Source organism: Rutilus rutilus, assembly GCF_951802725.1.
Source record: "Rutilus rutilus genome assembly, chromosome: 11".
Taxonomy (NCBI): Eukaryota; Metazoa; Chordata; class Actinopteri; order Cypriniformes; family Leuciscidae; genus Rutilus; species Rutilus rutilus.
The window spans coordinates 40075442-40096030 of NC_140216.1; the positions used below are offsets into that span (position 1 = coordinate 40075442).

Below are 20589 nucleotides of genomic sequence, written 5' to 3' on the forward strand. Positions count from 1 at the left end.
CTAGCCTATAGTTGTTATAAGACATGAGACTCACTTGTAAGGGAACATATACCTGAAAATGATGTGATTGTGATTGATTGTACACAACAATACTGAATGTGTCATCGTAAGTATAGGCCTTTTTTTCATTGAAGGACGTTGATGGACTTAAAGCCAACTGTAATTTAATTTATTTTATGTATTAGTATTAATCAGGAACATATTAACCAAACTGGGTTTGTTATGTTATATGAGAGGGATATCTAATCAAATACCTCTACAAATATACAACATTTCACCTGAAAGCTTCTTCTGGTCTGAAGTACCAATGATGTGAGCAGAAACAATCTCTAATGAAATTTGACAAAGAGGCAGTACATTTAAATAAATTATTTAATCTATAAATTGGTAATTTGATTTAACTGTCAGCAGGGACTGATATTTCTCATTAATATTTCAGATGATTAAATGTGATCATTCATCGTTACTGTGAATAACCAGAAGGTGGCGCTGTAATACAACCAGTGTGCAATAGAATAGATAAAACAACCAGTCAAAGACTGTAGACTACTCCCTTTTTATATCACACACACACACACACACACACACACACACACACACACACACACACACACACTGTATGTCTGTAATGTTTATTAATATTTTAAAGGTGCTTCTTCATTTCATTGAAAAGTTGAAAACTGTACAAACAATACAAAAAATGGATTTTTATTTGATTGCATTGTAAAAATCCAAGGGTGACCCATCAACACATTTAATTCTATAAGCAATGACAAAATTCTATTTTACAATCTCATGATGAAAACAGATCTATTTTTTAAACAAATATCATATCACTGTTCCATGACAGCATTTATTCTAATCTTTATTAATCATAACCATAAGAGAGAGTCAACTCTTAGCATGTGACAATCAGAGGATGAGCATTTCATTTTCATTTATAAATAAAAATAAATTCCCTCAATGTGATGCAGAATAATACAATAAAATGAAATAAAATCTATTCCAGCTATATATATATATATGTATATATTTTTTTTTTTAATGAACAGCCTTCAGACCATAAAAGGTTTTAATCATAAAACTCTGTAAATTGTGCAAACCATCATATCGGACCTGAGCGGATCATTCTGTGAATCAGAGCTTTGAACATGAAACAGAAATCAAATATTGTGCTTGTAAAGTATTTCTGATTCTCCAACAGGACAAGCAAAACTAAAGAATGAAAAAAAAAAAGAAAAAAAAAAAATTTAAAGCCACATTTTAAAAAATGTATCATTGCGTACACCTGCAAAAGTAAAGAATTTTAAATCTAAAGGATGGCATGGTTTGTCATTTAGAGAGTCGCTTACAGGATTCATCTGGGGAAAAAAAGACAGACAAAAATTAACATTTAAAATTACAGTTAAAAAAAAAAGATTTAAAAGTGTGCAATTAAAGGGATACTCCACTTTTTTTGGAAATAGGCTCATTTTACTACTCCCCCAGAGTTAAACAGTTGAGTTTTACCGTTTTAGAATCCATTCAGCCGATCTCCGGGTCTGGCGGTACCACTTTTAGCATAGCTTAGCATAGATCATTGAATCGGACAGGACCATTAGCATCTCTCTCAATAAAATGACCAAAGAGTTTCGATATTTTTCCTATTTAAAACTTGACTCTTCTGTAGTTACATCGTGTACTAAGACCGACGGAAAATGTAAAGTTGCGATTTTCTAGGCTGATATGGCTAGGAACTATACTCTCATTCCTGCGTAATAATCAAGAAACTTTGCTGCCGTACCATGAGTGCAGCAGGCGTAATGATATGACGCAGCGCCTGAAAATAGTCCCCAGCTCAGTAACTTCCATCGTGACCGGGACTAAGTTTGTCTAACCTATTAGACCTATTTTCAGGCGCTGCGTCAAATCATTACGCCTGCTGACTCATGTTACGGCAGTAAAGTTTCTTGATTATTACGCAGGAATGAGAGTATAGTTCCTAGCCATATCAGCCTAGAAAATCGCAACTTTACATTTTCCGTCGGACTTAGTACACGATGTAACTACAGAAGAGTCAAGTTTTAAATAGGAAAAATATCGAAACTCTTTGGTCATTTTTTTGAGAGAGATGCTAATGGTCCTGTCCGATTCAATGATCTATGCTAAGCTATGCTAAAAGTGGTGCCGCCAGACCCGGAGATCGGCTGAATGGATTCGAAAACGGTAAAACTCAACTGTAACTCTGGGGGAGTAGTAAAATGAGCATATTTCCAAAAAAAGTGGAGTATCCCTTTAATGTTGTTTAACTGCAGCAGGGTTGTGCTAAAGATAGACAGATAGATGGATGGAAGGATGGATGGATGGATGGATGGATGGATGGATAGATTCTGAATTTTGCACAACCCTGAACTGCAGAAAAACATACATTTTTATTTCATATAATTATAACACGTAATAGAGTTGCTATTTTAAGAGCAGTTTACCTCTGATCAAAGTCAAAGTATGAACTCTATATTTTCAGTGTAAAGCACACATGCTATTCTACAAGCTCTACACACAAAACCGACTTTACCTACATTTGCATAAAGTATGTGCAGTATTTCTGCATCTCATGTTCAGCGTATGTGTGAATATAGTATTTATTTCTATTTCCTGTTTGACTTTATCTGAAAGTAACGTAAACCGAAATTCCAGACCTATTGCTCCACTAATGAAATAGGATTACCTAAACACTTTCTTATTGCTCATTGCATTTTCTGCTTGTTTTAATTTTGATGTAATATAGAAGCCACTGACCCACTTTTAGGACCCGAACCCTTCCTGTGCTCTGACTGACGGCACCGCGCGACACAAACGCTGGTCTCTCGTCCTCCTCGTCTTCCTCCTCTTCCCTCGCTCCGTCTTCCGGCCCGGGATAAGGAGAGCAGGGGAGGGACGCTAACACACAGTCTTCTGAAGGGTACTCACACACTCTCTCCAGCTGGACCTCGTCGAAACACACCTTCACCTGCAGCAGAGAGAGAGAGAGAGAGAGAGAGAGAGAGAGAGAGGAAGAGAGAGAGAGAGAGAGAGAGAGAGAGAGAGAGAGAGAGAGAGAGAGAGAGAGAGAGAGAGAGAGAGAGAGTGAAGACACAATCCAGATCGGTGTAACAATGCACATGTGTTTACATGAGAGTTTTAAAGGGGTGGTTGAATATGATTTCACTTTTCTAGCTTTAGTTAGTGTGTAATGTTGCTGTTTGAGCATAAACAACATCTGCAAAGTTACGACACTCAAAGTTCAAAGCAAAGGGAGATATTTGCTTTTAAAGAAATTGCTTTTTAAGGACTACAACAAACGGCTGGTTGGAACTACAATGAGCTTCCTCCCGGGGTAGTGACATCACTAACCCCAAAATTTACATAAAGCCTGACCCCTGAACACGATTTATAGATTATCATGACAGAATATTCTAATCAATGACTAGAAGATAACTACACATCAGCTACATAAATTCATCAACTAACCATTCAGAAATGTCCTGTTGCTTGCTTCTACATGTTGGCACTTCTTCTTGAGTCTCTATATCTTTGTCTGACTCCGGTTTGAACATAAAAGGCTAAAATGTTTTTGAAATTTTCAGTGCATGTGTGTGTGTGAGGTAAAAGGACACGAGCTGTTGTAGCTCCGCCCCCTGTGCCGGGAGCAGCAGCTCATTTGCATTTAAAGGGACAGACACGAAACGGTGCAAAGTGACAACTTTAACATGCTATATAAAAATATCTGTGGCGTATTTTGAGCTAAAACTTCACATACACACTCTGGGGACATCAGAGACTTATTTTACATATTGTGAAAAGGGCACCACCCCTTTAAATTCATAGGATTCTTTTTTAGATAGATAGATAGATAGATAGATAGATAGATAGATAGATAGATAGATAGATAGATAGATAGATAGATAGATAGATTTATAAATGTAGGCCTAACAAATTATCATCATTATTATTTAATACTATTTCTAGTATATTTTTTTTACAATTTGTTTTGCCATTTTTGAGTAGAAATTGATTCAAAATCCTACATCCAATTTTAGTGTAAATACACTGTGAAAATGTATTTGACAAAGTTGGAAATAAAACAAAAATGATTGGAGTACATTTTACTAGAAAATAATATTTCCTAGTCTTACAATGTCTTCCTACTTCAAAATGTCATGTTTAATTTAGAGTTACTTTGAATCAGTTTCTGATTATTTGTGAAAATTACTAGCAATTTTCTGAGTGAAAATTGTCTCAAAGCAAATGAGAGTTTCTTAAAATGTCTGAGTTTTAGAGCAGGACAAACATCTTGTTAAAGTTAAAGTCCCCCTTCACCAAAATGACCCATTTAAACGGGGTTTCCTTAAAAAATAAATAAAAATCTTAATGCTTTAAAATATCTTGAATGTAACTCGACACCCTTGCCTTATTTAGTATGCGTGTTTCTATGAATATGCAGATGAGCCCCGCCTCCACTCACTCACTCACTCACTCAGCTCAGAGATCCACTCGGTGGAAAAACGGAAAACTTTTTATGCGTTTTGGCATTTTACATTTTAGGGGCCTAAAACATGCAAACTCTTATAAACGGGTTTCAAAGTGCAAGTTAATATGGTATTAATGCATTTACAGTGCAATTACGACTCCCTTTTACACTAGAGGGGCTTCGATGGGTCTGAACAGGTGTAATTTAGTCTGGCTTTTATCTTTGCACTGGATTTTGAGCTGGCACAGAGCAGCCTTAGCTTGGCTGTGTAAAGACGCCTTTATAGTGCACTTCAATCCACAGTCCCACTGGATCATGATCATGCTGATTCCCTTTAGCACTCCGACCCGCAAACCTTCGACGATCCTACAGGAATAACACAGAGGACGTGATACAGAGAGAAAGGCAGCATTATCGTGGCTTAAGGCTGAGATGAGGAAAGTGAAGAATCGCCAGATTAAGAGACTGACGTCAGTCGATCTGCAGGGGGTCGGCGGTGATACCGCAGTGCATTATGGGAACTGTACGAGATTTTCTGCATGCATGAACAGTAGGAAGAATAAAGGTTAGATGCGGTCAGAGTGTAAACCAGGGTAATGACTCTTGGAGCAGACACACATTCACACACCCGCTGTACAACGCGTGAACACGTGAACTCAAATTAGCATGAACTGATAAAACTTGGGTTGCTTTTGGTTGAATGCATTCTGTGTTACAGGAAGTGACATGTCACACGCATCTGAGGAGGAAGTAGCAAAAGAGAGTTTGTCAACCCAAATGTTGCAGCTAAATAACACACACATTAGTCATATGCAGAGTTGAGCTTATACATACATGTAGATCACCCTCATACATGTGTACAGTTTAGCGTTTCATGCGATGCTCTGCTTTTAATGTGCATTTTTGAATATTGAATATAATTACACTGCTGTTTGGAAGATGTGTTTTTATGTTTTTGAAAGAAAGGCTCACCAAGGCTGCATTTATTTGATCAAAAATACAGTAAATACAGCAAAAAATTTGAAATATTATTCTTATTTAAAACAGCTGTTTTCTATGTGAATATACAGTAAAGTGTAATTTATTCCTGTGATCAAAGTTGAATTTTCAGCATCATTACTCCAGTCTTCAGTGTCACATGATCCTTCACAAATCACTCTAATATGATGATTTGATGCTCAAGAAACATTTATGATTATTATCAGTGTTGAAAACAGTTGTGTTGCTTCAGATTTGTTTGAGGTATGTAATGTTTTCAAAAAATTAATAATACTTGTATTCAGCACTTTTATTAAAAATGACAGTAAAGACATTTATAAGGTCACAAAAGATTTCTGAAAGAAATTCTGGTATTTTAAACTTTCTATTCATCAAAGAATCCTGAAAAAAATAAAAATGTATTTATGAAGCAGCACAACTGTCTTCAACATTGATAATAATCAAATGTTAGTTAGTAATGACTAATAACTAATAATAATTGAGCTTCAAATCAGCATATTACAGGGTTTCTGCAGGTCTTTAAAAGGTTTACTCAGTTTACACAAATTAAGGCTTTAAAAATTAGCAGAAAGTCTTAATTTCATAGAATTATGGCATTAAATGTGTGCATTGCAAAAATGATGTTTAGTTTTCCAGTACAAATATCTCCAAATCCTTAAATCAAGATGCATTGTGTATTTCCACTGATGGATTTGTGTAGTTGTGCACACTAAAGTTCGGCTGGTTTAGTTGTTCGATTCTGCAGGGATTCATAAACCTTTTTGTGTCAGCTAAATTAAAGTTAATATTTCCATAATCTAACAACACATTTGCATGTTCACGGTTCTCTATTGTCGGTTAATGGTCACATGACATGCAGGTAAACAAATAATAAAAAAAAAAAATTAGTATGCATTTAATTTGATTCATTTTAATAAATAAAAATATATGATTTAATGAATTATTAGCATTGCAACAATTCACAAACGTCCTGCATCGCCTCTGAAGCCCCAGTTTGGGAAAGATAACAGTTCATTAACGTATAGGCCATTAATGATAATAAATTTGAACGAATATGAAATGACTGTATTCTAATGTATAAATCCGATGTGCGTTTATAAGCATTAAACTTTCTTTTATAATATTGCTTTCTCCACTTGAGTTGGAACAGCAACTGTTTTATTATTAGCATAAACGCTTCTGTTCTTCCAGCTCAAGAGTCCAATTTCATTATTGTGTTTTCTTGATGTAGGCTACATTTGACTCCGGTTCCTGGCAGAAGTTATTGTGTGTGTGTGTGTGTGTGTGTGTGTGTGTGTGTGTGTGTGTGTGTGTGTGTGTGTGTGTGTGTGTGGTTACGCTGATCGCCACAATGCAAACACACTGCTCTATTAACTCCCTGTGAAAACCCAACTAAATGAAAAGGTCATTCTTCCGCTGCCACATTCCCTCGTTCCCTCGTTCTGCTCCGCTGAGCTCTTGTGTTCGCTGTGTCCCACTTACTCCAGAAAGCTTTGTCTGATGAGATCAGCCATTAAACCCCACATCGCAGCGACCACATATCTCCTCATGCGAGCAAACTCTGGTGATGTTAGTTGTGATAAGTTTCCAGAAGTGAAAGTTTCCAGTATAGTGTGTGTCAGTGTTTTTGCAGCTCGAGGGAGGAACTACACGCTAGTTTGGGGAAGCCAAGCGTTCATCAGCGTATCGTGTGTGTCAGCCTGACTGATATATCAGATGCCATCATAAATGGCTTGTGGTCACACTGGTGTGTTCCCTTCCTCCTGCTGTAACGCGAGAATAAAAGTGAGACGTGACTGAAAGCAGTGAACATGGTTGATTCAGTGAAGGATTCATTAGACTGATTTAAACTGATAGTTCATGAGATTGTGAGTGTTTTGGCTCATTAGATGCGTTCGCTCGTGAAACAGAGACTCTACACTGGTTGTGCTTTCCTTGTGTGTGGATAAACAGTGAAGACAGTGCAATACAAGGACATTGTCTTTCTATAATTTTGCAGTTTCAAAGGAAGCTCAGAATCTCAGTAATATATATTACCAAGCTTTGCATTTATTACTTTGCAATATCCACACATCCAGTACAAGTCACAAGTTTTTAATGTTTCTGAAAGAAGTCTCTTCTGCTCACCAAGGCTGTATTTATTTATTATTCTGAAATATTATTGTAATGTAAATCAGCTGTTTTCTATGTGAATATACAGTAAAGTGTAATTTATTCCTGTGATCAAAGCTGAATGTTCAGCATCATTACTCCAGTCTTCAGTGTCACATAATCCTTCACAAATCACTCTAATATGATGATTTGCTGCTCAAGAAACATTTATGATTATTATCAGTGTTGAAAACTTTTTTTTTAAATAATATTAGCAATTTTAGTAATATGAAAATTATTAATATTTTTTATTCAGCAAGGATGCATTAAATGTATCAAAAGTGACAGCAAAGACATTTATAATGTTACAAAAGATTCTGAAATAAATGCTGAAATCATCATATTAGAATAATTTCTGAAGGATCATGTGACACTGAAAACTGATCACAGGAATAAATTACATTATAAATAATAATTAAAACAGAACACAGCTGTTTTATTTGTTTATTTGTTCAGCTATTAATATCTGTTTATTTAACAGATATTTTAAAGTGTAATCATATTTCACTGTATTACTGATTTATGACATAAATACATCCTTGGTGAGCTTAAGAGACATTCAATAATCCAAACGTTTGACCGGAACTGCATATTATAATTGTTTGCTGTACATTGTGATTCGGAGGCACGTGGATTAAAATCCTATAGATAAAATTAGTAGCCGTATTCGTCAAGTTCAATCAAACTGATCTTTTTAGCATTAAAAACTAAAACTACTACTTCACGGGTCAGTTTAGACTAACAAGCATTAGGGTCAGACAGGACCGTGTCAGGGTGAGAGGCACTGAAGAAAGCTCGACTGCAGCAGATTAACCTCCAGCTATTCTTAGACACACTCCACTGTAACGCCAGCCTCGCTCTTCTGTTTGGTTTTGTTCCTTCAAGCCAAGAGGTTCATTCTAAAGGTTTGTTTAACGACTCCTGAACAATGCAGAATGAGTCAAGTGTTTCCCAAAGTCATGGTTTGATTTCTTTTCTTTGTGTGTGTGTGCAGTATTTCAATGAGTTAAATCTTCACCTGTGAACTGTGATGGCGTGAGAGATAAGCCTAATCCAGGCTTAACACTGAGAAACTGCCTTGGCCACAATCAAAGACGACAGAGATATAGCCTGACTATTGAGAGATCACACTTTGATTCATTCTCGGGAATCTTCCTAAGTGCAGGTGTTTCTTTGAAATTAGAAATCCCACTAAACCACAGCCACATTGCATTATGCTAGTTGCATATTAATTTCACTGCATAGAATTAATGGAATTTAATGTTTTTGAAAGATGTCTCTTCTGCTCACCAAGGCTGCATTTATTTGATTAAAAATGCACAAAAAAAACAGTAATATTGTGAAATATTATGACAATTTAAAAAAACTGTTTTCCATTTTAATATATTTTAAGATGTAATTTATTATTTTTATGATCAAAGCTGAATTTTCAGCATCATTACTCCAGTCTTCAGTGTCACATGATCCTTCAGAAATCAGTATAATATCATGATTTGATGATCAAGAAACATTTATGATTATTATAAATTTGAAAACAGTTGTGTACAATTTATTTTCAGGATTCTTTGATGAATAGAAAGTTCAAAAGAACAACATTTATCTGAAATAGAAGTTTTTGTAACATTATAAATGTATTTTCTGTAACTTTTTAGCCATTGAATTAATCCTTGATGAATGAAAGTATTGATTTATTTTGTTTCTTTCCCCCAAAAAATAAAATTCTTACTGACCCCAAACTTTTGAACGGTAGTGTTTAATGGTACAAAAGCTTTATATTTCAGATAAATGCTGTTCTTTTGAACTATATATTCATCAAAGAATCCTGAAATAAAAATGTAAATAATGTTTTCAACATTGATAATAATCATAAATGTTTCTTGATCATCAAATCATCATATTAGAGTGATTTGTGGAGGATCATGTGACACTGAAGACTGGAGTAATGATGCTGAAAATTCAGCTTTGATCACAGGAATAAATTACACTTTACTGTATATTAAAATAGAAGACAGCTGTTTTAAATTGTAATAATATTTCACAGTTTTTACTGTATTTTTTGTATTTTTAATCAAATAAACGTGAGCAAACAAGACTTATTTTAAAAACATTAAAAATCTTACAGATCAAAAGTCTGAGTGAAGAATGTTGCATGCTCAGGTTTATATTGCCTTGATATTATGAGCACAGCAGCTTGTTGTAAATATCATGCATAAACACAGAAAACACTCACCGCTTTCGCTGTCGCTCTGCTCTTCACCAAGCACGAGCGCTCCAGGTTCTGGTACCCTCCGATCACTTCGATCTCCTCTGCTGTGGGATACCTCTTCTTCCCCGTTTCCCTGGCGCTGCTGGGAGCAGGCGTGGGGATACTGGCCGGTGGCGCCGCTTTGGGAGTCCCTGTTGGGATGCTACTAGACGAAGATGCCCCTGCAGGTCTTCTAGGGGTGATCGTGATGGTATTCCCTCTTTTACCGGGTCCACCTGAGGCGCTTCTAATGGAAAAGAGAGGATGAGATGGAGACGAAGAAGGGGATGCGGTGCAAGGCGAGGATGACGATGGAGAGCTTGGTTCTGGAGGTTTCGTTATTGATTCGGTGTTGCGGGCGTTGATTGTGAATGACTGTTGTTTAGGAGGTACTTTCTGTTGGGCTTGTGGGAATCTAAGACTTGTAGATGGTTGAGTTTCTCTTAAGATGTCTGGTCTTTTGGCTTCCCTAACCTCCGGTTCTTCAATACGGCTTTTCTCCATTCTGGTCTGTACCTTTCTGTCGTTTTGGGAACCACATCCGGCTTCCGGTTCCCTCAGCTGTAGCCGTTCCACGTGACGCTGTACCATCTGAACACCTGTCGACTCAACCGTCTCAGATTTATCACCGTCCCTCCCATGATTCCACAGTTTTACCGTGTCTGGCAGGACATCCGGTGACGGCGCTTGTCTAATAGGGTTGTATTTACCTTGAGGTCCACTATGTGGAGGCAGATCCGCCGATCTTTCACTGATACACACCGCAGTCCTGGACCCAACAGTCTTGAGGTTATATATACGGCTCATGGCGTCTAGCGAGTCTGAGAGTGTTGGGGAGGGAGAGAGAGAGGGAGGAAGATACTCTTCCTCTAACAGCTCGTCCTCTCTCTCTTGTTTCTCGTCTCCTCCGTCAGTGTCTTGTGTTCTCCAAGCGAACTCTACATGGCGTTCGGTCTCTCTCTCCGCGTTCCCGGGGTGGATATCGCTCTGGAAAGCGTCTCGGATAGAGATCTCCCCAACTTCTCTTTCTGTCGAGTCTGACTTCTGCAAGAGCGACAGAGAAACAGGAAGAGGAAGTTGAGGGCTTGACTTTGCCATGCTAGCGTCCTGTGTGACGTCAAACGGTCTGACAGTCTGTAGTGTGTTTTCTTCCTGTTCTCTGACTGCTTCTCTGTTGCCCTCTTCTTTATCATCCTCCCTGCTTTTCTGTCTTTCCCTCTCCGTTTGACGAATTCTCTCTTTTAAAGACTCGACTCGGGTCAAAGGTCGACCGGCCTTCCAGCTCCCTCTCCTCTCCATTTGTCCGTCCCCGACAGGGAGACTCGTCCTCCTTTCTGCTGATATATCGACCCCGTAAAACACAGCCCTGGGGATGGCGACCCCCTCTTGGGTGCAGAGTTTGCTCAGTCCCAGTGTTACAGATTGCTGTGAGGTACAATTGATTTCATCTGTGGCTCGTTTTGGAAAGTTCTGATGCTCTTCTTGATCCTGTTCACTCATTTCACCAGAGATCTTGTCTACGTCTCCATGTGAAAACACATTCCCTTCCCTCTCAAGTTCTTTATCTGACTGGACTTCTTCTCGGCGTGTTTGTCCGGCGTAGGCCGTAGACGGGCAACTGGGATCTTCATAGGGAGTGTTGACGCATTTGCACCGGATTTCTGCAGAGAAATCGGTAGTACTGTCATCTGAGGATGGGATATATGAACCATGGGATTGTGTTGAAGCTCCGACGGTTTCCTCATCCTGATTCCCTCTCCTTTCGGATTCTGTTTTTGCCTCCATTTTGAATTCTATGTGTGTCTGACTTACCAGCACATCTTCCCTCTTCTCTCTATGTTTAATTTCTCTCTCATTTTCCTCACTCACACTTTTGATCTCTATTCCTGAGCTGCTTTTCCTCCTATCTTGTTTGATGGGAATTCGTTGTGCGAATGCGACCCCCTCTTGGTTTTTAACGGAGGCCCGAGTGAATCCCTCTTCTCCGTCTACACTTGAAGTCTCTCCACATACAGAGTCATTTTTATTTTCAACTCTTCGTTCTTTTTGTCTCTTTTCAAGCATCGGCTCATCATGTTTGGGTCGGCCCCATCTCCTGGTGACCCTCGATTGATTCTCCGAAGGGTCCCGTGTCTTGACCCTTCGGTCAGAATACGTCCTTTCCATCATCTTAAAGTCTGTCTTTCCCTCACGGCTCTCCTGTTGGGAAACCACACGGTCCGAGAAGCTAAATGAGCGTTTGGGAACACTCCTTGAAGTCGGACTCGTTTCCGTCTCCTCCGTACTCTGATCTTCTTGGTCAAACAGGTCTCCAGTGCTGTATCTATCCCGATTCTTTCCCGGCCGGTTGAAGCAATCTGTGCTCTTGGAGCGCATCGGAGGTTTGGGATGTTCCCCAAACTTACTAAGCAGCAAACTAACCCGTCCACTACATTCTTGAGTCGCCTTATCCTTGTGGTTCAGGAGTCTCTCCGCTCTTTGCATAACCGTCCTCGACGTCAAGCGCATCGATCTCCAAATCCCTTCTCTCTCGAAACGTTCCTCACCGCTCCCTCTTTCCGGCATCCCAACAATCTCCGTTTCCCTTTTCCCATCGATCACGGACGGCTTGATGATCAATACCTCCGACGCCCTAATCTCCGTCACGCTTCCTCCGCAAGCCAGAAACTCTCTCAAATCCATCCTCATCCTCTTTTCTTCCTCCTCCACCTCCTTATTCCTCCTATCCGGTTTTTCCTTACCATTTTTGTCTCTCTCAATGATGATAATGTTGTTTGCCTGGATCGTGCGGAGACCTACGACCTGAGGAAATTGGGATTTGCTGATTTCCACGTCTCTGCTGTCTCTCCCAATGCTTCGATCCCTCTCTCGCTCTCGCCCCTCACTTTTGTTTACCATCTTCTCTACCCAAATCTCTCTATCCCGTCCTCTCCAAATCTCCGTTTCCCTATTCCTTTCTCTTCCACTATTATTGGTGGTCTTTTTATACTCATTCTCTCCATCTCTAATCACCTCCTTCCCTCTATTATCTCTCCGAAAGCTGTTCTGGGAACGAATGAAGGGGTTCTGTTGGATGGGGCTGATGGTTTCTTGTTTGGATATCTGTTTTTGCACTTCAGCCTGAAGGTGATGTGTTAGTTTACTATCCGCTTGCTCTGTGACGACGTCTTCCGAGATTCCCAGGACATCCGGAGTATTCTGTCCTCCGTCTCTCTCTCGTTCCTCATCTTGCCTCGCTCTTCTTCTCTGGATGATCCCTCGCTTCCAGGCCGGCATGCTGGCCATCCGCTCCTCTTCTTCCCTCTCTCGTCTCTCTCTCTCCTCCTCCTCTCTTCGCTTTCGCTCCAGCAGAAGCTGCTTCCATTCCGGTAGAGCCGATAAAGACATAACCACACGGTACTCGATGAAACAGTGCGGTTTTACTGATCAGATAATTTTTTTGTAGGAACACAGGAACATCCAGGAATCCTGTCAAAAAAAAAACAAAAAAAAAACACTTTAGGTTTGACTAAAATGGATATGTCATGCACTTTGTCAGATGAACCATCTTATATTACCAGTATCCTAATAAAGGGATAGTTCAACCAAAAATGAAAATTCTGTCATCATTTAATCATGTTGTTCCAAACCTGTATGAGGTTCTTTCTTCTGTTGAACACAAAAGAAGATATTTTGAAGGATGTCAGTTGATGGGCCCTATTGACTTCCATAGTATTTATTTTATTAATACTATTTAAGTCGATGGGGGAATTTCTTATTTTGTGTTCAGCAGAAGAAAGAAACTCATACAAGTTTGGAACAACTTGAGGGTGAGTAAAATTAATGTTTGGGTGAACTATACCTTAAAATTAAAGTAATTTAGGAGTACAAATATATGAGCATTTATTCATTTTTATTCTGCATTCTGCATAACATTTTTTTATTGTTTTATTCTGATTTTAGATATAAAATATTAATCTGAATGGACAAGAGAAAAAGCATATTTTAGGTGCAGTGACTGCTCACCATTTTGTTTTTGCAATTAACTTGCATGTCAAATTGTTTTTTAAAAGTAGGCTACACATTTACATGCAATAAAGTTTGCATGTTTAATAACCAATCCAAATATCAAATCAAATCAAACTTAATTTATATACCACAATAAAAACAAAAGTAGTGGGGCATACAACAGGATAATTATCTAAAAAAAACAAGACAGCAAAACAATGATATAAGGGAGTTTACACAAAAACACCAATCAGAAAATTAAACATGAAAAATATAACTTAATAATGCATAGATAAATTAATATTGCATGGTTGTCTTTGCATGGATAATTTATTTCATGGAAAAAACAATTTGCTACAATCATTCTGCTAATGCTCCATATGAACTGAAATGTTAAATCCTATAATTTGTATATGTTTATTTTGACATATTGATCTATTTAAAACACAATATTCACATTTAAGTAATTATTTTTTACACAGCCTACCTTATTTTGTGGGATGACCGAATTCCTGATTCACCGGAATAAAGTTTTCCACTCGCTCGACGTTCATCTTTCCATTTGTTTAACTCCAAAGAAACCATCAAAAGTCCTGATAACTCATCCACTTCCTGCGAAAGGGAAGCTGTGACCTTCCTAACACGCAACAAGCACGAAACCTGCAGTTATTTCATATTTCTGCGGTTCTGTGATGTTGTGTCCTGTGAAGCGGAGCGGCAGAGTAGTAAACATTAGCAGCTTTAGCGGCGCACTGTAATCCCATAATGACATTACACTCCAGCAGGAGAATCACAGGCACACGCAGCATGTTGCCGGAGAAAAGACGTTTAAGTAAGACTGTTCTCCATCTCCTCACGTGTGTGTGTGTGTGTGTGTGTGTGTGTCCCGAGCAGCGAGCCGTTAACTGGAGAGTGAGGAGGCACGGGAATTAACCTCAGCTCTTAGATAACAGTCACAGTTCAAAAACTCCTCTTAATTGGGCTCTTAATTATACATTACATAATAATCACATTCTTTTTAGGTTATCCCAGTAATGGATTTTCTTTCTTTTTTTAAGAAGAACAGTTTTATTTATCAAAACTTGTCACACAAGTTTAACCAGCATTTCAATTTGTCACTATATAACTGGATACAAAAACAGAAATAAAATAATAAATAAATGTAAATATATAAATGTATATAAATGTATATATATATATATATATATATATATATATATATATATATACACACACACACACACACACACACACACACACACATATATATATATATATATATATATATATATATATAAACATCCAATAAGAAATATTTGTTTTTACTAATACTAGTTGAACCTGAAGATATGGTTCAACATTCAGGCTATTTCAGCTAGTTGTCATTTTTGCTAGTTTCACAAGTTTTCCTGTCAGATTTTCTTTTTGTAAAACCATAAAAAGGCTATAAAGTGAGACCAGACCGATAAAACATCACTAATATTACAAATGTTTTGTTTAATAGCCCCATTATAGAGCGTTCAGTGCATGATTCCTTATGGAACGAGTTCTGCTATTGTTATATGCCAAAGAATCCTAAACTTTTATATATGAAACCTGTTACAGCACCTAAAAATATACGTTCCTTTATACTGTATAATAAGCAAACATGTTGCTAAATACCATATTCCTGAAAAATACATTTAATTTCAAATTCAGTTATAAGACAAAAACACATATTTGCTGCAAAACTGTGTTTATTCAGAAAGATGTGATCTAACAGAGGCAGATGTGGTGTGATGAAGGGCTTAAACACACAGCATGATACAGACACAAGGCTTTCACCGTGTAAACAAAATGAAGGTGGTTTTCAGCTCTTATAATAGTGCAGTTGTTTTCATGTCTTTAGTTTATACAAAAATAATTTCATGTTCATTGACCATGTAAAAATACATTCTCCACCAACTAACTCTGAGGTCCTCATAAACACACTTCAAGCATCAGACAAAGGCATGTAGTTATGACACTTATGGTGAAAAACACAGGAGGTCAGTGTGTATCTGTCCCGACACCTGCCGACCTCTGGCTTTAGTGATGCTAAAACATTCGTCAAAAATAAAAGGATTATATAAAAACAAGCAGTAGATACAAAACACAAGTCCTCATGAAAGCTGAGACGTTACACTACTGACCACAAGAGAACCTTCCAATGACAGTTTCTCCACAATCACATTGGATGTGTGTGTGTGAGAGAGAGAGAGTGAGTGTGTTTGTGTGAGAGTGTGTGTGTGAGAGAGAGAGTGAGTGAGTGTGTTTGTTTGTTTGTGTGTGTGTGTGAGAGAGAGAGAGAGAGAGTGAATGAGTGAGTGTTTGTGTGTGTGTGTGTGTGTGAGAGAGAGAGAGAGAGAGAGAGTGTGTTTGTGTGTGAGTGTGTGTGTGTGTGTGAGAGTGAGTGAGTGAGTGAGTGAGTGAGTGAGTTTGTGTGTGAGTGTGTGTGTGAGAGAGAGAGTGAATGAGTGTGTTTGTGTGTGTGAGAGAGAGAGAGTGAGTGTGTTTGTGTGTGAGTGTGTGTGTGTGTGTGTGAGAGAGAGAGTGAGTGTGTTTGTGTGTGTGTGTGTGTGTGAGAGAGAGAGAGAGAGAGAGAGAGAGAGAGAGTGTGTTTGTGTGTGAGAGAGTGAATGAGTGTGTGAGAGAGAGAAAGTGTGTGTTTGTGTGTGTGTGGAAGAGAGAGAGAGAGAGAGAGTGTGTGTGTTTGTGTGTGTGTGAGAGAGAGAGAGAGAGAGAGAGAGAGAGTGTGTGTGTGTGTTTGTGTGTGTGAGAGAGAGAGTGAATGAGTGTTTGAGAGAGAGAGAGAGTGAGTGAGTGTTTGTGTGTGTGTGTGAGAGAGAGCGTGAATGAGTGTGTTTGTGTGTGTGTGTGTGTGTGAGAGAGAGAGCGAGAGAGAGAGTGTGTGTGATTCTGTGTGTGTGTGTTTATGTGTGTGTGTGAGAGAGAGAGAGAGAGAGAGAGAGAGAGAGAGAGAGAGAGAGAGAGTGTTTATATGTGTGTGTGTGAGTCTGTAATAGAGTGTGTGTGTGTGTTTTGTCACTCTTAATGTGTCACGTAAGGGCTGAATAGAGCAATTTAATCTGGTGACCTTTGACCTGTGCGCCTCGTCTGAACCCAAAACACATCAGCTCATCTCGCGCTGACTAAAAATAGAGAATTTGACTCAAATAAAATGTATTTGATTCATTTGTAAAAGCTAATTCGATGAACACACAAGGTTTGAGTTAACAGTGTAAACGTGTAGAGAATAATGAGCACGACGGATGAGGAACAATATATAATACTGACAGATGTGTTTCGGACAGCACACTACTCAAACATACACAATAATACACTTATTTTCAAAATGATACCTGGACAACAGTTGAGGATTAAACACACGTACTGTAATGAGATCATGTGACGATAGATTCAGCATAAAGCTGTCTGAAATGTGTATGATGTGTGCAGATCATGTTTATCACTAATATTGTAACATATTTGGAGTGTTAATATTGTGCATTATGCAGTATATGCCAGTATCCCAAACACATCTGTGCTTGTGCTGCTGCCTTCACACCACCGAAACTCAGAATACCAGTGGCCGGACCATTAAAGAGGAAATCAGACTGGTTTTAATCATGTGTTTCAGTTGTTAAAGTCAACAGCACCAGTTTTAGTTCATGCACATTTAGTTAGTCGGTTAATGAGGCAAGAGGCTTGTGCAAAGAGAACTACATTTCCCATAATCCTCTGTACCGTGGCAGCACAGGAATGATGAAATACACAGATAGCATCAGTAAATATGCATTATTTGTTAAAGGAAACAATCTTACATTTATTTTTTAGTTGTAATTTGCCTAATTATTTTGGTTTTGGGTTTCTTTTTAAATTGTTTCTCAAGTTTGCCACTATGACTGATATAATGGTCTTGTTTATGGATTGTGATTCTGGTTTATTGGAAATGGATAATATAACTCAAAATCTCATTTTATTTGGGAAATATCATATCCAGTCAAACCTAAATATATTCAGACGCCTTCAACATCTCTCACATTATCAGTTTATTCACTATAGTTTAGAACATGGTAATAAAAGAGTTATGAACTCAGTTGATATTTGACTGGTTTTGTCCGTCCTTCTGTTAGACTGTCTCACACATGAATTATGTTGAATATCTGTCAGCTGTTAAATTTAACTACACAATTAGATAATACCAGTTTAGCTCAACCAATCACCAAGCAATGCTTCATTGTGTTCAGTCTGTGTGTAAAAAGAGCATTAGCAATTAAAGACAACACACTTCAGCAAAACATGATCAGCTCAAAGTGTCCCAATCATTTCTGCTCCCGAATGTGTATAAATGTCACTGGTAGTCTCTGTATGAAGAGTTTCTGGGTATAATATGTCACAGTTTACTTTATTCTGCTCTCCTCACTTACAGAAATGCACTATAGTGTCCTGCACACACTAGTGGAGAAATATCAGAAATGATCTCTGGTGTCTGAATAATGTTTGGTCTGACTGTATGTTACGGTCAGTCATGTGTGTGTGTTCATGATCTGTGTTCTTCATCAGATTCTGATCGGCTTCAGATCCTGTCAGTCCTCTGTTATGAAGCCCAATGTGTTATTTCTGTTATCCTCATTTGCTGTTAATTTGTTTTTGTCTTGTTTCCTAACTTTTGTGTTTAGTTTGTTGATTTTAGTTTTGAACGTGCCTTTGTGCTCTTATTTTCCGGGGTTGGAGAGCCAGTTATAATGTCACGTGACCTATGGCAAGCCGTTTTAACTTTTATTCATTTCCAGGATATGAATTGTTGATATCAAAAATGTAATTCTTGACATCTGTAATTATATTTTCACTAGTGAAATGTCACCATAGGCTGCCATTCAAAATCAATTGTTGATTTCAAGAATTGATTTCTTACTAGTAGAAAAAATTTTCATATTAATAATTACATTGTTAGTAGTAAAAATGCGAATTACTGATATCAATAATTCAATTGTCACTAGTTGAATTGTCTATTCTTGATATCAACAATTGAACTGCTACTAGTAAAAATTTTCATTTTTGATATCAATATAATTTCAGATATCTATAATGGCTTTCTTACTAGTAACAATCACATTCATGATATCAGAAATTAACATTGTCACTAGTGAAAATTGAATTATTGATAACAAAAATGAACATTGTTACTAGTAGCAATTCAAATGTTGATATCAAGAATTAGCATTGTTACTGGTGGAAATGCAACTTCTGATATCAAAAATTGCCATTGTTATAGTAGAAATCTAAGTCCTGATTATCAATAACTATCATTTTAACTAGTAAAAACTGAATTGTTGATATCAAGAATTAGTATCCTGGAAATGAATAAAAGTTAAAACGGCTTGCCATAGGTTTTTGTGTATTAGTTCATTAGTTTTAGGAGTGTTGCCCCAAGCTGTAAGTGTTGTTTGGCAGTCAGCGGAGGCAAGTTAAGGTGTGTGTGTAAACACTGAAGATGTTTCTGTGTGGTTTAGCTAGGTTAGATTTAAAGGTTATAGTTAGAGGCGTTTTCTTTGATTTGGCAGCACTCCTGCTCTTCCTTTCATTTGTATTTCATTGTATTCTCTTAAAGTTTCTATTTTGTTTTGGCTATATATATATATATATTTGGAACACTTTAAAGTTTATTTTCTTTGTGTTAATAAATAAATAAATGTTTTTTCTCTTCTGAATGTGTGTTTTCCTCTGATTTACTATTTTCCACTGTTTACACTGTACTTCATGAGGATTTATTTAGTGACAAAATAAATGTTACATTCCCTTAACATCCTTAGACAAATGAAATCTATTGGGTCGTAACTGTACATAAAGCTAAATGTATGTTAACTGTACTAACGGTAGACTTAAAGTTTTCAGACTTAAAGACTTCAATGGTGAAGCTGTTCCCACATCTCAGCGGTGGAAAAGGATACTATTAGATGTGTGATTGATTTTTGATACAAGAAGCAGAATTCTGATCTTAATTTTTTAAAGATTCAAGTGTTTTGTAATAAAATAAACAATCACTCAGTCTTGTGCGTGTTGTCTCTGATCGCTGTCCTCTAGTGGCGTGGAGAAGAGCTGCAGATTAATGCTGTTCCTCTCAACTGTCTATTCATCAAAGCATCCTGGAATAAAAATGTACACAACTGTTTTCAAAACTGATAATCATCATAATCATGTTTCTTGATCATCATATTAGAGTGATTTGTGAAGGATCATGTGACACTGAAGACTAGAGTAATGATGCTGAAAATTCAGCTTTGATCACAGGAATAAATATATTACAATAAATTCACTTAGAAAAGCTGTTTTAGATTGTACTAATATTTAACAATATTACTGTTTATTTGTATTTTAAAATCAAATAAGCAGAAGAGGCTTCTTTTAAAAACATGAAAGTCTCACCGACCGTTCTCCTCACTGGGTCTTGTGTGTGTCGCTGCGCTCGCTGTCCTCTAGTGGCGAGGAGAAGATCTGCAGTTTGCTCTGGAGCTGCCGGCGCAGGTACACACAGTCCTGAGCGTCCAGCGAGTGCGCGAGCGCCAGATACACGGACAGGAACGCCGCCAGAACCAGCCGGTCCAGCGGGAGCGAGGGGAGGAGCCAGAGGACCGTCAGCAGCTCCACACACACCGGGTGTCTGAGGTGAGAGAACAGGCGCTGCGCTCGCTCAGAC

The 20589-nt window shown here is 37.9% G+C and overlaps 2 protein-coding genes across 3 annotated transcripts in view; both read right to left on the reverse strand.

The window, feature by feature from the left end:
• Positions 1-687: 687 nt before the first annotated feature.
• On the reverse strand, positions 688-14791 carry ppp1r18 (protein phosphatase 1, regulatory subunit 18). The gene is made up of 4 exons (XM_084423239.1): positions 14359-14791; positions 9870-13352; positions 2779-2989; positions 688-1361 (listed from the first exon to the last, which is right to left on the reverse strand). The coding sequence occupies exons 2-4, from the start codon at positions 13269-13271 to the stop codon at positions 1333-1335; spliced, it is 3642 nt and encodes a 1213-aa protein (XP_084279365.1). The 5' UTR covers positions 13272-13352; positions 14359-14791; the 3' UTR covers positions 688-1332.
• A 2230-nt stretch (positions 14792-17021) lies between these two features.
• nrm (nurim) overlaps positions 17022-20589 on the reverse strand; it is an 8407-nt gene continuing 4839 nt past the window's right edge. Inside the window, exons 4-5 of one of the 2 annotated variants that reach the window (XM_084423317.1) lie at positions 20323-20589; positions 17022-20038 (exon numbers count right to left, since the gene is read on the reverse strand). The exon at positions 20323-20589 is cut by the window's right edge and continues 44 nt beyond it. In XM_084423317.1, coding sequence (XP_084279443.1) covers positions 20331-20589 — 259 coding nt within the window. In that variant the 3' untranslated portion in view covers positions 17022-20038; positions 20323-20330. Of the gene's footprint in view, positions 20039-20318 lie in introns of both variants that reach the window. The other variant, XM_084423316.1, reaches the window with a different exon arrangement.

What these genes read in the sequence shown, in the direction of transcription:
- ppp1r18 (XM_084423239.1), bottom strand. Translation starts at nt 13,271, where the DNA reads ATGTCTTTATCGGCTCTACCGGAATGGAAGCAGCTTCTGCTGGAGCGA. An exon ending in GCAGAGCGACAGCGAAAGCG is followed by an intron (nt 2,990 to 9,869) that starts GTGAGTGTTTTC and finishes TCTCTGCTGCAG; the next exon opens with GTGAAGGTGTGTTTCGACGA. An exon ending in GGTTCGGGTCCTAAAAGTGG is followed by an intron (nt 1,362 to 2,778) that starts GTCAGTGGCTTC and finishes TTTTTTCCCCAG; the next exon opens with ATGAATCCTGTAAGCGACTC.